The 16,604-nt window shown below is 42.7% G+C and overlaps 1 protein-coding gene across 1 annotated transcript in view; it reads left to right on the forward strand.

Annotated features, from left to right (window-relative positions):
- LOC133024656 (neurexin-3b) overlaps positions 1–16,604 on the forward strand; it is a 210,827-nt gene that overhangs the window by 156,361 nt on the left and 37,862 nt on the right. The window contains exon 13 of the mRNA XM_061091820.1: positions 10,944–11,115. Within this exon, the coding sequence (XP_060947803.1) occupies positions 10,944–11,115 (172 nt within the window). The remainder of the gene's footprint in view (positions 1–10,943; positions 11,116–16,604) is intronic.

Genomic DNA, 16,604 nt, shown 5'->3' on the forward strand with positions numbered 1-16,604 from the left:
ATGATCTTTTTCAGAGAAGACTCGTACCTCAGTTTGACGACAGCTTGCCCTGAAAGTGTCCAAAGCATAAAAGAAGTAGGGCACTTGCCTCAGTGTTCCTTGAAGTGGGAGAGACAAACCGGCCTAGATTCCCTACTGTTTATTCAACCATTTTAGGTGCCGGCTATTCATGTCTCCATTTCAGTTTTTTGTCTCCACATTTTCTATTCCTGAATATTTGTTACTTTTGTTTCTTTGTCTGTTGTGTCTGTCTCTCTCTCTCTCCCCTGTGTCCTCTGTTCACATCCCCTCTCAGTCACAAAACTTAGATGAAAGTCACTTTAAATGGTTTTGACACGCTCAGACAGCTGCTGATGCTGAGACACCCCACGCTGCCTCGCAGCAAGGGGGGTGATGGCTTGACTTATCAATAAAACAACCCAATTTGTAGATTTTGCTTGAAACAATAGTCTAATCAAATTAATACATTACTGTATTAATCGGCCATTGAAACCTTAAATACAATATTCCTCCATAAACTAGGATAAAGTCTAACAAGTGGTCAAACAAAGGCTTCAGAAACTCATCGTCTCATTATGCATTCTGTGGACTTTGGTTTTGTTCCGGTTGGTTTAACACAGCTCTAATGCGCCGGATATGCTCATGAATTGGAAATGAATGAATGCAAAATGAGACTTGGACTGTTGACCAGTATCAAGCTGACATGACAGCCATGCACACAGAGATGGCATATGCTTCCCAGTGTGGCTCCTGAGCCGTCACTGCAGGAGAGTGCTCGTACTGCTGCCGTGTTACGTTCATTCAGGTATTCATTGGTACAGTAGATTAGATCTGGATGTAACAGGTACATTGACTTAAGTACATAATTTACTTAAATTGATTAATTTTCAAGTACTTCTTACTTTTACTTTGCTACATATATCTACTGTACTACATTTTTTTACAATGGATGTTTTTTTTATCTTCATCCTTAATTTTTCATTGCACTTTATGAAATACATTTAGGTACTTCCTCCAACACAAGTCTGAGGTTAAAGTGCAGTGTACAGCAAGAGGCATCCTGGTCGATAAATATGAATCCCACTGAAAAGCTGTAAGGAGTATTCAGACCCAGAGCCTTAAAGTTGAAGCACTAGTGCATCAGTTTAATGTTTCCCCTTAAAAACTATGTTTGAAGTAAAAGTCCTGCATTCAAAATCATATACCATGTAAGTATGATGATGGCTCTGTAATAATGGTCCCTAGCAATAGAGACATAATTATGCAGGTCATTGTTAGATTGTCAAGACTAATTCGTCATCTCATAAGTGGCAGTATTATGCCCAGTATAAAAAATGGAAATACTATAGGAAAGGAAAAGCCCAAGCATAGTACTTGAGTAGATGTACCTAGTTACTTTCCATTTTTTGCTAAAAGATGACTCATCATTGGGACGTCAACACGATCTGTTTGGTTTACAATGTGCAGGAACTGTTTTGTGCTCATTTCACAAGCTCCACTAATATTTATCCACTGCAGCTGTGTTTATAGCAACTGGAGACACGCTCTCCTCTTACCAAATCATCATCTCTCCAGCAGGTTCAAGCACTTACCCTGCAAACGGTGCAAATTCAAACCACAGCAGGCCGAGTCTTTGCTGCTTAGCGTGAGGGAGTGACCCTCGAATTGATTATTATCATAGAGGCTCGGTGGATTTGAGACCAAATGAATCCCCTCTTCAGTGGACGATCAAAGACGGAGAAATGGAACGTAGAGATGTTAAAAGGAGAGCAGTCGGGAGCAGGACACCTAATGCACCCTATTTTCAGTTAATTATTTTTCTGGCGCTCTCTCCTCCTCACCTCATAGCCTCTCTCGCTCTCGCTCTCTTCTCGAGTCTTATTTTTTTTTTCAGGCCTCCATTTTCCTCCTCCCCGCATCTTTTCTCTCTCTCCCCTCCTTCCTTCCCCCCTCCATCTCCATCCCTGACACCTCGACAGGCAAGGTGGAGAGGAGAGTCTTGATCCCAGGCAGGTTACCCTTGGCAACCGACCACCCAACCCTCCTGCTTCCAGCTTGTATCGGGGCGGTCATGCTAGTTTTGGCGCCAATATTGGCAACTATTTGCCTCCCTCACGGAGAACAGAGGAGGCCCTTTTTTCTGCCTCATCACCTCCTGTGACTGGGGGAACAAGCCGCCTCCCCCTCTTTCCCTCTTTTCCTCTTTCCCTCTTTCCCTCTTTCCCTCTTTCCCTCTTTCCCTCTTTCCCTTTGCCTCTGCCCTCTGCAATCTGCACCTGACATAGCCGCAGAGGCGTCAGGGCACTGTTCATTGTGGACGCCAGCCATTAGCGTTGGCATTTTAACACCTGTTCCCTAGCACGTGGGTGTCAGCGCTCCTAATTTTAAAGCGGCGCGCATATCCAACATTGGACAAACAAAAAAAAAAGAAACAACAACATCAACAACCTGTGCGTATTTGTGCGCGTGCACATTTGTGTGTTTACATTCATCAGGCCGTCTGGTAGGACCTGGAAGTGCTTGCCCAGAATAGTATGTTTATATAAACAGATGGATGACAAGCTGTCTCTCTTTCTCTCTCTCTCTTCCGCCACGTCTTTGTCTGTCTCTTCCCCCCCCCCTCACTCAATGAACTGTGGTTGGAGCTTTGCTCGGCATTCAGAGACGTGTGTGCGGCTGCGGCACACAGGAAAACAACGAGGTTCGTCCCAGGTCCCAAACCGAGATGAATTTGTATCACTTTCTCCAAAATTTACCGACTGCTTTGTAATTGGTTTGATTTGCAGCTACCTGTGATAGCTCCCTCTCCTTTTTTTTCTCCTGTTGTTCTACCCTCCCTCGTTTCCCTGTCTCCCAGTGTGGTTTTTTCTCTTTGCATATTAGCCGAGACATGGTAAGGGGAGCGTGCACAATACAGAGAGCAGCTCTTCAAACAAGCCGAAATCTTCTTTGTGTCTATTCAAATAATTTCATCCCGTGACTCTACACCGAGCAGCTGCAGTGATGTGAGCGCTTGTGACTGAAGGTATTCTCTGTGACAGAATACGCTGAAAGGTCAAAGATAAAGTCTCTTTGGGATTTTTTTTCTTTTGTGACACACTGATATCTCTTTTCTGGACTTATTCTCCAGTTTCTGGAAATGTTACACATAGGGAAGACTTTATATTTCACACCCAGGCATTGGAAAGGTGTTCATTTCAGAAGAATCAGGGGATGAAATGTGTCCCTGCATGATTTATTGGCTACTGTTTTATTTTTGGGCTTCCAAATAGAAAGTGCTCAAATTCAGCAGCACATTAAGTTAAATATCTGCCGAACAGATTCTAATTTGATCACCAAGCTGTTTCAATTTCATTAGCCTGGTCCCTAATGGACTTTCACAGCATATTATTCCATCCAGCACAAATCCCATTCATTGGCTCTTTTTTCCCCCCCAATGAGCCCCCTGGCACGTGAGGGCCATGTTGTGCCACGCGGCGCAGTGTGAGGTCACACAGAACCTGCCTTTTACTTTAATGGATGATGGAGCGAAGCTACACTGAATAAATGGAATCAAATCTGAAGCCACGGCGAGTAAATGAAGTCAAAGTTGAGATTTATGCCCAGCACCATCTTAACAGCTGTTGCACAACATCAGTCCAAGCAGAGCATGAATAAGGTCACGGCAATGTTGAGAGCGTGTGTGCGTGTGCATGTGCATGTGTCTTTATGTGTGTGTGTGTGTGTGTGTGTGGCTGTGCAGTCCACTGAAGCCCGATTCCTTTGCATACAGTCTGATACCATGGCCAGTGCACCCTTTGTGAGGGTGAAGATGAAGGAGTGTAACAGCAGGTCAGGCAGATGAAAATTCATGGCTGAAGTTTTCAACACGCTACCGTGGTTTTGCAACCATGTCGTTATGCAGTACACATAATAATTACTTCAATGGTGCTCTACACTCCACTACACTACCTTCCTTTCATGTCTCTCTCTCTCTCTCTCTCTCTCTCTCTCTCTCTCTCTCTCTCTCTCTCTCTCTCTCTCTCTCTCTCTCTCTCTCTCTCTCTCTCTCTCTCTAAATTGTATTTGTTATGGTGAAATCTAAGTCCCACAGTGATATGTGGTTATATATTTATTTTATAGAAAGAAGGGGCGTAATTATATAGAAATTGATACTGCCTGTAATAACAACCATACTGTTTACAATAATGTGAATGAAAAGCCTAAACGTTGGCACTCAAATGCACAATTATTTCCTCTTAGCAACAGTCAAACCTAATTTACTGCTTCAATATGAGGCAAAACAATTAACTACATTTTTTTTTGATTTAAGGGTTTTATTTACTGCATGCTGATATAATAGAGACAAGTGAGATAACAGGCAGGTGGCATACTCTTAAAGGGTACAGTGAAATAATGAGTGAGATATGCAACAAGCCTAACGAGAAATGTAAATATTAAAAATATCTAAAATAAAAAATTGTACGAAAAGGTTTTTTTTAAGTATTAAATTGATAAACTATATCAGCCTTATATTTTTTTGCATATTTAAATATATTAAATAGTACAGCAGTTAATTTCCAGGAGGAAGAGTTCACCATCCTGATGACCTGATTGATAGCGTTTTCAAACGTTTTCATCCAAAATATAACAGAGATATGTATCTCTCTCTTTAATGCTTAAAATGAGATAGAGGTTTGACAGCGGCGCAGCAGCCAGAGGTAATTTCAGGGACAGTGACTTTACTGAGACAATGCAGCCGCGACGCATGCAGCAAAGTAACCGAAGTACTAAAGTAGTGATGATTAGGATCAGTGCAGTGTCAGTTCTCCGAGGTTCCAAAAGGTTGAAAGTGATAATACGGAGCTGGGGAGAACTCTGCGGTAACATTGATAAATGTTTTCACCGGGCCGTCCGCCATTAGTGTCAGAGCAAGTTACAGCCACAAGAGCGGACAAACAGGAAACAGAGAAAGAGTGGGTGTAAATAATTGATAAGGCTGACCCTGTGCGATTCATATTCTGCGGCAGAGGATCAAAGAGCCGGGCTCAGAGTTTGACATTGAGCCCGAGCGCAGGAGTCAAAGCCATTACCCTCCCCGGCAAAACGCTGCTGCTTGTGTTTATATTAAAAATGCAAAATGACTCTTCCTCCTCACTCTGGGCTAACACCAGCTACCACTCCTGGGCATTAACCAACTGGCTAATGGACTCACTGGTATTACCACGGCAATTACCTACAATAGCACTAAGTACAGCGAGGTGGAAGCCATTTTGTTCCTGTCCTCTCGATGAAGCCGTTCCTGAATCTCTCAGGTGTGAAGTATTGTATGTGTTAGACCTCTGGGTTCTTTTAGGTGTGATCAATATTTCAGAAGCAGCAGGCCTCTGCGTCGTGTATCCTCCCACGTCACCTCTCCACAACAGCTCCACAGCCGATTATGAATGTCTGAATGAGCGCTTGAGCAAATTAATGATTGATGGACTTTCACAGCTTTCAGTCGAATGTTTATTTTAATAGCGCATTAAGGTTGTCACTGTGCAAAGCCGGGAACCATGAACTCTGCCACCTCTGCTTCTAATATGAGAACATAAAACTGTTGCTCCAGTGCTTTATTCAGTCCCACTGGAGTTTATCTTTACAGAATGAGACTCTTTTTGTGACCCGTCAGCAGCACTGCAGACAAGCAGCTGCGTGTATATATAAATGTGCTTTATTCATGACATTAAAATAACAGCTGTCTTTTTAAGACTTTAAGCGCCTTCTAAAGAATTACAAATTAATAAAAACAATTTAAAGTCCACAAGATACAGTACATTAACTTCATTTACTCAGTGTATTCAAGTGATGTGAAATCGACCATGCAGATAGTTTTTATTTATTGGCTTAGGTTATGAGGTATATGATTTTCTATTTTTTTTATCATTATTTCATTGCTCATTATTCAACAGGGAAAATACTGAGCCTGAGTTAGCTGTATAAGCTGTTTTTTGTCTGCTGCCCCTTGCCAAGGGATGCAACCTGACATATAATTAAAAAATTACGAACTAGGATAATTTGTGAACATTATACATACTATCCAAACTAACTACTACCAATTATTACTATTTGTAGTAGTAATAGTGGTAGCAGTAGTAGTAGTAGTAGTATTAACTCTGTACAATACCAAACTTCCTGACGTCCCTAATTCAGTGGAAGACCACAATTTAAAGGATAATGCTGGTGGGATGTAAATTCTTCTTATGGTCAACAAATCCCATGAAATCAACAAACCTCCCTGTGGTAAAGTCCTCTTTAAAACTGGGTCATATCTTTATAGTTTCATATTTTGGAAAAGGCTGTTATTTCCTCAAAAAAGCAGTACTCCTACCACTATTAGTACTATTACTACTACTCCAGGGTGTAGTGAGTAAAGTAATTGTAGGGAGCAATTTGCTCTACAGTGATTTAGGGCAGGAATGGGGGTTGAACTCTTGTCATGAATGAGGGACGACCATGTCCATTTTAATGAACGACATGTCGAACAGATTAGCAGTGTGGCTCCTTAATGTGTTTTTAATAGTTTTGAGCAAATAGTTATAAGCATTTAAGCCTTATCAGGATTTGTATTCCAAGAAAATACTTGCTGACAGGATCAGTCCACCATTAGTTTTGGTCTTTTCATGAAAAAGAAAGACTTATATTTACCTCAAATAATGTTTAAGGCAAATTTCCAAGTTTTTCACTCTAAAGCAGGAAATGGCAGTGTCTACGGATAAATTACCACGCTTGCTAAGTACATTTATTGTAAACGTATATTTTCTTTTCAAAGACTGACATTCTCTGTGTTTTTAAGACTTTCAGTTTCACCAATCATGTTTTCAGTTTCAATTTCGAGGCCACAAAAAAATATGTCAAGTCCCTGCCCTGCCCGGGGCCTGTCGAGTTGTCAGGACATTCTATACATGAAGAAATGACTTTCACTAAAGGCCAGCGGACACACACACACACACACACACAGACACACACACACACACAGAAAAGACCTCTCCTGAACAGTTTCTACCCTTTAGCAAATGTCTGACTCTGGAGTCTGATACGCACAAGAACAGACAGCTACAAATCACTACGTCGTCTATGACTTATCTCTGTCAATTACTGACAATGAATGGCTTTGGCAGCGTGAAGGCCAGGTGCATCAATCCAGCGCGTCTTACATTGTCCTAGCTTCTCCACTGTATTGATTCTACTGCTAATGCCTCCATGATCCAGTTTTGATGCCCCCTGACCGCAAAAGCTAACTTGAGCACTGATGTCAGATGAAAGGGTGGATATGTAACCCAAACTCCCACCCTGGGACATGTTCACATTCTTGATATCAGATCCTCCTCCCTCCGAACTGAGACTTAAAATAGACCCACTGGAGTCGTCCCTTTACAACTGCTCTTTGTCCGGACAAGATTTCAATAATCTTTTGAAGGGAATATCTCCCACTCAATAACGTTTCTTTGACCTGAAAGTGATTTTGATTGACCATCTTCTTACAGAGGATATCTGGCACATGTCAACATACATTGGTTCATTATTCTCCGTCTCGCTCTCTCTTTTGTCCACTTTCTTTCTTCTCCCCAGCAGAGCTAATTGTGCTAATTCCACCCATCTCACCTTCATTAAAATGGCTCCCAGATTTAAATGTCTGTCTGGGGGCCTGTGGCTCGACAGAATGACCGTTCAGCGAGCTGGGGATGGGGTCCGTAGTGAGCGGCTCATGCCCTTTATAGCAGCTGCCTGCCAAGGGCTGTGATGGCTTGTCTGCAGGATCGCCCACCACTGCTTTGAGTGATTCTCTCTCTTTCACTCCGCCCGGGGTGCGCTGTGTGTTGGAGGCATTGATCGGCCCCTGAATTGGATTTCGGCGGCACTGATTACTGATGTCAGTGTGTGCCGAGTCACGTGGGCCCGCGGGAGGACCTCGTGCCTGGGCCCAGGCTACCTCACAGCACAGCGGGGGGGGGAGGGGTGTGTGCGCAATGCTCGCTGGAATTACATTTATTAGTCTTAGTGGCATGGAGCGTGAACACAACATGCCCACACATACGGTACACTTAAGTGACACACAAACAAACTAATCTCATTCTATTCCTGTTGCCGTAAAGCAGTGGGGGCTCGTGATTGGCGTTAAGTAGAGAGTGTGGGTGGATGTCAGGTGATGAAAGGCACATCAACACAATTTTTTAAGATCTATAGATTTTCTATTTCGTTCGTTTAGAGTTATTTTAACCAACTGGTTGAATGTTTGTATTCAGTTTTTTTTTTGCCGTGTGACAATTTAAAATAGAGGTTCTTTAGTGCAAGGTTACACTCTGTGACTTTGTTGTGTGTGTGTGTGTGTGTGTGACTTTCGATGTGTGTTTGCATTCGAGTGTGTGTAAGCTTGGAAGTGATTCTCCGCGCATCATTTGTTTACGCCGGGAATTGTGGCCATCATCTTTTCCACTAAGAGAACAATAGCCACTTTCCCCCCATTGCTCAGGAGACAATGAAGTGCCTTCCCGCCTCGCGAGCGACAGGCCAATAAAAAACGTAATTGGATCTGTCAATCAAACCGTTGGCGCGGCGTGGGGGTGGGCGAGCGGCGGCGTGAGGGTAGCTGGACAACAGGAGGAGTGCAGAGGAAAGGAGGGGAGAGAGGGAGAGGTTTGCCGTCGTGGAGCGACACCGCACACAGCTTCCTCTCTGCACACTGCCCGGAGGCGGTCAGCGGCGGATGCAGAGGTGTACAATTGTTGTGTTTTGTTGTTTGTTTGTACCTGGGCCAGCGGGTGACGATCTGTCTTTGTTTGTAGGTATTAGTGGGTCGCTGATGTGGCTTTGATGCAACTACACTGGAGAGCCGGGGCCGCCAGAGCCTCTGAAGGTCACAGTGGATGTACTACAGCTGATGTGTCTCTCTGTGTTTTGTACGCGCACGGCCCGTCAGACATGTTGTTTTTTCATACCAGGGAAAGGTCCTGTCATTAGTCAGAAGGGCCAGGATGCTTTAGTAGTATTTGTCACGGTACAACACACACACTGAACATCACCTTGTCACATTAAATCATCAACATATTTGTGCGTACGCTTACCTTAGCCTGACTAGGTGCGTGGATTATGTGTGTTTGCTGCAAGATAAACAGCGTGTGCGTCTGTCGACTTGTGCAAACACTCTTTATGCGTTTGTATGTTGCTCTTAGTTTTAATGACAGCTACTTAAATTTAAATGAGCATTTACAGCATCTCTGACAGGGATGGTAAGTGCGCGTCCAGATATTCTCCTCGTCCGACTCCCACTCCGAGCTCTGCCTCAGCTTTTAAGAGATGGCTTTCTCATGTCTATTGTGACACTGTCTTCCATTCTTTGTCTATTATTAGCCAAGCTGGAGATTGCTACAAAGGAGAGGCGCTCGGTCGTCAATCGCGATACGCTGTGCCGAGCTCACTGTAATGCGGTGCCTGAACGTGTTTTTATGAGAACAAAAGGGATGTTTGAACTCAAAGAGTGGGTCAGGTGTTGAATATGGTTCTCAGACCGCACTGGCAGTTGAAAGGATTTGTTGCGGTCACTGAAATTATTCACTCAAAGTTTTACAAAGGCCAACTTTCTACTTTCCTTAAAAACTTCAAGAATTGTTTAATATGGTGGGGTCTCTGATGTTCAAATCAAGAGAGGAATACACTGCCCCAGATGCTAAGAAACAAAAACAGGTTTTTAATTTGGACGACAGGAAAGAGACTTGTGCTTTTTCATCCAAGGTTTTCTCGGTGCCCTCAAATGCAGAAACAAACCGGGTTTAAAAGATAATATTTGTCCCTTGTTGATATGATTTTTGTTTCTTTACTTATAAATACAGCAAAAATGCAGAGTAGACTTACTCAGCAAAATGTTGTGCTGCAGAACAAAACTAAAAGTGCAAGGACACGCAGGTGCAAGTAAAATGACACATTTCATTTATTACTGTACGCTGCAGCTTTCTTTGATAATCCGGTGGTAAGGTATAATATTTTATTCTTCTACCTGGAGTATATTTGAGTTTGTAAAACCACGAGGGGGTGAGATAAGTATAGGTTGGCCTTATTAAGTGCTCCTCTACAGTATTAAGAGGCTGTAACATTCAATAGAGGTCAGGAGGTTTAAGTGTTGCACTCTTGCTTTGAGTTTTGTGCCCGGCGAGCACCGTTGAATATAGCCTGACTTTATCAAGGTCTATGCTCAGCTACAGTCAGCTATACAGGGCCAGTGTTTCAGCTGATCAATTAACAATATGTGTCTGCCCCCTGTGCGAGCCTTCCTAATTTTGATTTTGTTATGAGAAACGGTCCCTCTCCTCTGAGCTCCTAAAGTAGGTAATTACACAGAGAGATTCCCTGTGGGGGATTAAAACAAATGACACAGAAAACACAGCTCGCCACTCACCCAAGTCCTGCCTCCGCTCTGAAACCTCTTGCTTTCAACGCCTACTCGCCCATGAATACGCAAACAGTCACAATAAAACACGCTGGCAGCTCGTGAAAATTAGTGGGGTCGATGGGAGAGGAGTCAGGAAATGATGGGGAGGCATCATAATTTATGGACATGGTATAACCGGTTTAGCGTGGGGAGCTAAACAAAACGGGTGTTCATATAGAGGGTAAGGACCGCAGTGGAATCAGGATCCGTCCTGCCAGTTTTTGCGGTGACAGGCGGCAGGAAGCATTACTCATCGTTACAATCTCTTGTGGCAGCCTATTTTCATCACATTACAGTGGTATAATGAAGTGAAGCGTGCTAGCATCCTCAGGTTCTCTGAGTAGTCCACCATTAGCACACGCAGAGGGCACTCATCCAAGCAGCTTAAACAGATAGAATTGTGTAATTATGTAATTGCTGCACACTAATACATGAAGGTTGAGTCTTTGTATGGTAAAAGGTCAAATGTTCAAAATTCTTCTTTTTGTCTTTTTTCCAGGAACAAGGCAAAGTAAGTGTGACTTTCAACATCGGGACGGTGGACATCAGTGTTAAGGAGACAACCACGGCGGTAAATGATGGCAAATACCACTTGGTGCGATTCACCAGGAATGGGGGCAATGCCACCTTGCAGGTGGATAACTGGCCCATCAATGAGCACTTTCCCTCAGGTACTGTCCCTCTCTATCTTTGTCTGTCGAAATTCTACAGTTTGAATAGAATCATAGTCTTAAAACCTCTGGACACCACCTGTTTTTCTTGAATCAAGGGCCACCACCAAAAGGAAAAAACGGCTGACGCAAAAATGAATTTCCCTTTCTCTCAGAAGTAAAACATCTCAAAAGACTAAGAGGCATGTGGTGGCTATGCTCCCATTGCAAATCATTCGTCCAAAAAACTTCTCTCACGCCCTCAAACAAGACTCCACAGGAGCGGGAGCACACCAAGCACAAATCTTTTGTCTTGCAAGAGGCATTAACTGTGCAACATCTGGCCAGTTCATTGCAGGAAGGGGATTGAAAGGGACCAAGAGGCATTCGGTCAGTGGGCGAGCAAGAGGAGGATAGAGGCAGGAACCAAGGGTGGCCTGTTGGCCAGATAAAGCTGCTGCCTGCCTGTATCTCTCATCCCCAGGTCAGCAGAGGCAGGACAGCAGCGGAATACAAATGGGGTCATCAAACAGAACCCGCTCCATTAGGAGACTCAGGCAGTCCCCTTGTTTGGAACAGAGATGTGCCGCTCAGCCAGCTGAGTGAGAGAGTGAGCAAAAGAGTAAGAGAGACAAGGAACTTAAAAGGAAGAAGAAATCTTCCCTGCCTTTATTTAACAGTCCATTAAATTGAGTTGGCTGTCCTTGCTCTTTGATATCCGCGCCTCCTTGTCAGGCAGCTTAGGAGAGACCACCTTTGTTTTCCTTAATTTCACTTAGTCGAACACAGCAGATGCACCGGGAAGCAACATTGGCACAGAGTGGCTGTTGAGGCAGGGAGAAGTTCGGATGACAAAAGATAATATGAAACTTCATTGATCTCCGAGGTACAATTGCGCTATAGCAGCAGGACATAATTGGACTGAAACAGATGTATAACAAATAGTCAGTGTTGAAGATTAAGTAGTGTTACGTTACCAGCTAACGTGAATGGAAATGGGTCCAGAAATACAACTCTGCATGTCTCGCTAAAAATAAAATAAAGAAAAACTGCTGATGCTACCCATTGCTAAGAACATAAATAAAAAGGATTTGATCTCTTTCACTTCTGAGCCCTATGTCTCAGCTGCCCTACAGGCCCTAGTTGCATGCCTTCCATGAGAAGAGGACAGCCTCCTCTCCTGGCGTGACCTGGCACGCTGTCTTGGTTTGGTTCAGAACCAGCGCAGGTGATGCTAATCGCTTCTGTCTCTCGGCTTTCTTTTGCCGTTGGCTGTCTTTCCCTTTTCTTTGACCAGATAAAGTCAGACAGGTTTCATAACTGTGTTCCGGCCACGGTAACACTGGAAAATACTGAGGAACTTCATAACATGTGGCACACGCGTTCACACGAGCGACGTCTCCGTCACGCACAGCTTTGCGCCCACTTCCGACAACCGTGACTGTGATCAGTCACAGAAACACTTGTCATCCTCCTCAAGCTCCCAGCCAAGAATTCTAGTGTGCTCCATCTTTAATGGCTGGTAATTTTGCTCAGTAATTTACCTTCTGCGTCAGCATTGAATGGTTGCTCGACCTTCTATCAATAAGCCACTAAATATGTAGGATCCAGTGCCATTTGGAAATCATTGCTAAATGGCCACTCAGTCTAAGCAATGCACAACAGCGATGGCTCCTGCTTTTTTGATTTGGATTCTTTCAAAGTGAGCCCTTTGAGGTTTGTTCCCCTGTTTCTGTCTGCCTGCCATTGTCTTGGAAAGCAGTTGAGGTCAGGAGATCGAATGCGCGGTAATTTCTTTTTCTCTTCTGCACAGGTAATTTGCGGGACACTCAGTGATAGTAATTCAACGATGATTGATTTTTTTTTTTTTCGTCTCTTTTTGCCCTCCCTCCCTTGTAAAGGCGTTGTCATCTCATGAGTAATTACATGTCAAGGTGCAGACTCATTGACTGCTTTCTCACACTCTTAACGCTTTCACTTGAAGGCAGCAGCTGCCACAAAGCTCTCAGGTCGTTCAATAAACAGTTACCGGATCTGGGCATGCCCCCTCTCTGTGGAAGGGAATAGGTGAAGACAAAGGTGTTGCCGGATTGCTTGTCAGTCAAAGCTGCCTGCAAAGTAGCCTGTGGAGTGTAAATTGGATGCTTTAAATGTAGTGTTTGCAAAGTTGGCGCACCAACGTATCGATGTGTGTAGTGAGGATCTGCTTTAAGAGACAGCAGGAGGGTTTTGAGCAACTTTTGGAAAGATTTATGAGCAGCCAGGTTCTTTCTGTGTGTCGTTTGCACATTCTCGCCTTATCAGTGTGGGTTTCTCTGGATCAGGGGCGTCGTTAGGCCTGTTTTAGGGGGGCTGAAGCCCCCCTAAAATGTTGTTCAGCCCCCCCAAATAATTATTGGGATTAAAAAAATTTTTTTTTTTTTTTTTTAAATTAAACTATTGTTTTACACATGAACAAGTTATTTATTACGCTAACATGCTATATATGTGAGTGCGTTTCTGGTTTGTATGTTTTCTCCCCCTTCAAATTACAATCCAATAGCCTCTCATCATACTTAATAAAAGAACGGGCACTAGGACCTTGGGGAGTCTGCATCGCTGCTGCGCTGGCTTTCTCACTCTGTCAAGTAACGTCTCTCATCAATACAGCAGGATTACAGCCAAGGAGTTTAGCTCATAGTAAATGATGCACGGACTGAAATTGTAAGTACAGGTAGTTACAGTATGTGGCTATCTGTAGTTGTTAACGATTGTTACCTGCTTAAATTTAGGTTTATTGAGGCAAATGAAAGGGAATATTGTAATGAGCTATGTTAACACTAAGCTAGCTAGCTAGCTATTTTGTTTGCAAATTTGAAATGTAAGAAATAACTATCGACAGCTCTCTATTCTTTGCATTAATATCTATCTCTAGTATTTTAAAACAATAATATCAGTGCCTATAGAATGTTGATGTTTATAATCAGTTAATGCTATTTAAAACTAAATGTCATAGTGTCCCTCATAACGCTATTGTACCGGTATATCTTCCAATTCATTGACCAGATGGATATAAGAAGATTCTTTAGCAGAGGTGACAGCTCCGCCCTAGTCAAAACAAGTATATCCGTCTTTCCTTTACAAGCAGGAAAATGATTTCTCTTTATTTCAGAAAAGTTCATATTTGTGTTGTCAAATTTCACAATGACCCTGAAATTCTGTCTCTTCTGTTATCTTATACTGAATGAATGCAAGCAAAGATACAGAGAAAAATCACAGTCTTTCTGATTGAACCAATCTATGAACTGTCTAAAACAATGGATATCCGCAGCCCTAAATGAGCCCAATAAAAATTGGCGCGCGCTGCGTGCGCAAACATTCAACATCCTTAGGGGCTAAGCCCCCCCTTTCTTTCAATCCTAGAAACGCCCCTGCTCTGGATACTCTGGCTGCTTCCCACAGTCCAAAGACACGCAGCTCAGTTTAATTAAAGACTCTAAATTGCCCGTAGGTGTGAATGTGAATGGTTTGTCTCTATATGTCAATCCTTATAATGTGGGCAAAATCTAATTCAGGGCATCGCTATTAACAGTCATGATAACAATGTGATCACTGGTAATTTGCTGACATCTATATTCAGAAGAATTATCAAGAAAGTGAAGACACACGAGCAGTCAGATGAAATTGTACATTCCAATTATGCCACAATCATAAGGAAAAGGTCATCGGTAAAGTTATTATCAAAACTGTCTATATTAGTATCATTAACATTACTTACATTAACATGCATTTTACAGACCTACTATCTAGTTGATGTACTTGCCTTAGTTGTGAACAGTTTCCTCCTTTCGCATTAAGAGATTATAACCAACCTTTCAGGGGTTTAAAATGATTTAATTTAGATAATATCGCTAAATCCTTTTCTTGTTGTTTTTTTTACATATTTTCCATGATATCAGTTTATAAGGTTATAATTTCAAAATAAAATATATCTTAGACAAAGAAAAGGGGAATCAAACTTAACAAAAGGGCTGCCAGTCAACTGAAAAAACGAACTTGTCATTTAAGATGTTATCGCAGTACTTGCCGTCGTGTTAGGAACAAAGGAAAGTGACAAGAACAAGTCGGCCATTGTGAAGAACACTTAACCAGACAGGTCTGAGGCACTAATGTCGGCAAGAGTGTGGTCATTACAAATGTGGATCACACTGAGCCAAAGAAAAACCCACCATGTTCTTTCAAATCCATTCTTTGTGTCAGGGTTGAGCAGACCTTTTCTATCAGTTTGTACAATGAGTAACATCTCCTTGAGCCACGTTTCTAAGCAGCAGTTATTCCTGGGTACAGAGCAGTCTGCACATAAGGGCCAAAAAACATTCTGGGTCAGTTTTGCAGGATGTCTCTGCAGCAGGCTTTTTAGAAACTCTTGAAAATTGCACTTCAGTATTGGTACACCTGTTGCACCTTTACAACAAGCCACTTCAAGAGGTACATCTGTAACATTGAATGCAAGCAAATACAACAATACAGGTATGAATTCATAGATAATGTGCAATTGCCACTTTCAGACATTAATCTTACTATTGGTTTATTGAGGTTGTAGTGGATCGTCTGACCATTTTTTCAGCCCTTTGATTTCAATGTCATTATAGCTGATACAAAAAGTAATGACATGTGATTACGTTCCAAGAACCAAGGATGTAATTCCCTCTCAGCTCACAATGCTTTTTATATGTTTAAATGTCTTTATTTTTACAATAATTTAACTTTTCCAAATTCCCTTGAGTAATTCTCACAAACAGTTCTACAAAAATAACAATTGTGCATTTTATTGCTGGAAATAACGAGAATAAGACGGAAGAGGACTTTTGTGCCTCACAGCCCCATTCTTCTACACAACAATGAACCCACACTGATCCCATAAGGCAGTGTTTCCATCAGGCTCCTGCAGCTTACACATGTTGAGTGTGTGTTTGTGTGTGTGGGCGTTGAGTGTGTGTATGTGTGTTCACTGCTTTGTCTTTCCTTCTCTCTAATTATTCTCTCCCTCCAACACTGCCCTGTTAGATCTCCATTCTTTTTTTGTCCCCAAATTCCTTTTTCATCCGCGGTTCTCATCCTTCTCCAGTCGGTGTTCATCAGCACTGTGCATCTCGACAATCCTGTGTACTTTTGTGACAACCCACATTACTGCAGGGGCTTGTCTTTGTTTAGTGAGAGGGTTCCAATTCCCTTATATAACACCCGAATCCCTGTACTCTTTGATTTTGGATTACATGATCTTTTTGAGTGAGTTTGAATCTTTGAATTAAAGAATTACTGGACCGAGCCGGGCAGAAATTGTGCATCACACTTTTCCCGGAGCTGGCCGAGGTTCAGGCGTTGTATCAGATGAATGACCATTAGCCTAACTACTCTGCTTGTGCCTCGGGGAAAATGTGTTTTGTGTGCGTGTTCCAGCCTCTGCGGTGGATACAAGAGGGTTGGTCATAAGCAGAATGGGCTTGTGTTCATTTTCTGACTCACAGATG

Source organism: Limanda limanda, chromosome 18 (genome assembly GCF_963576545.1).
Source record: "Limanda limanda chromosome 18, fLimLim1.1, whole genome shotgun sequence".
NCBI classification, from domain to species: domain Eukaryota; kingdom Metazoa; phylum Chordata; class Actinopteri; order Pleuronectiformes; family Pleuronectidae; genus Limanda; species Limanda limanda.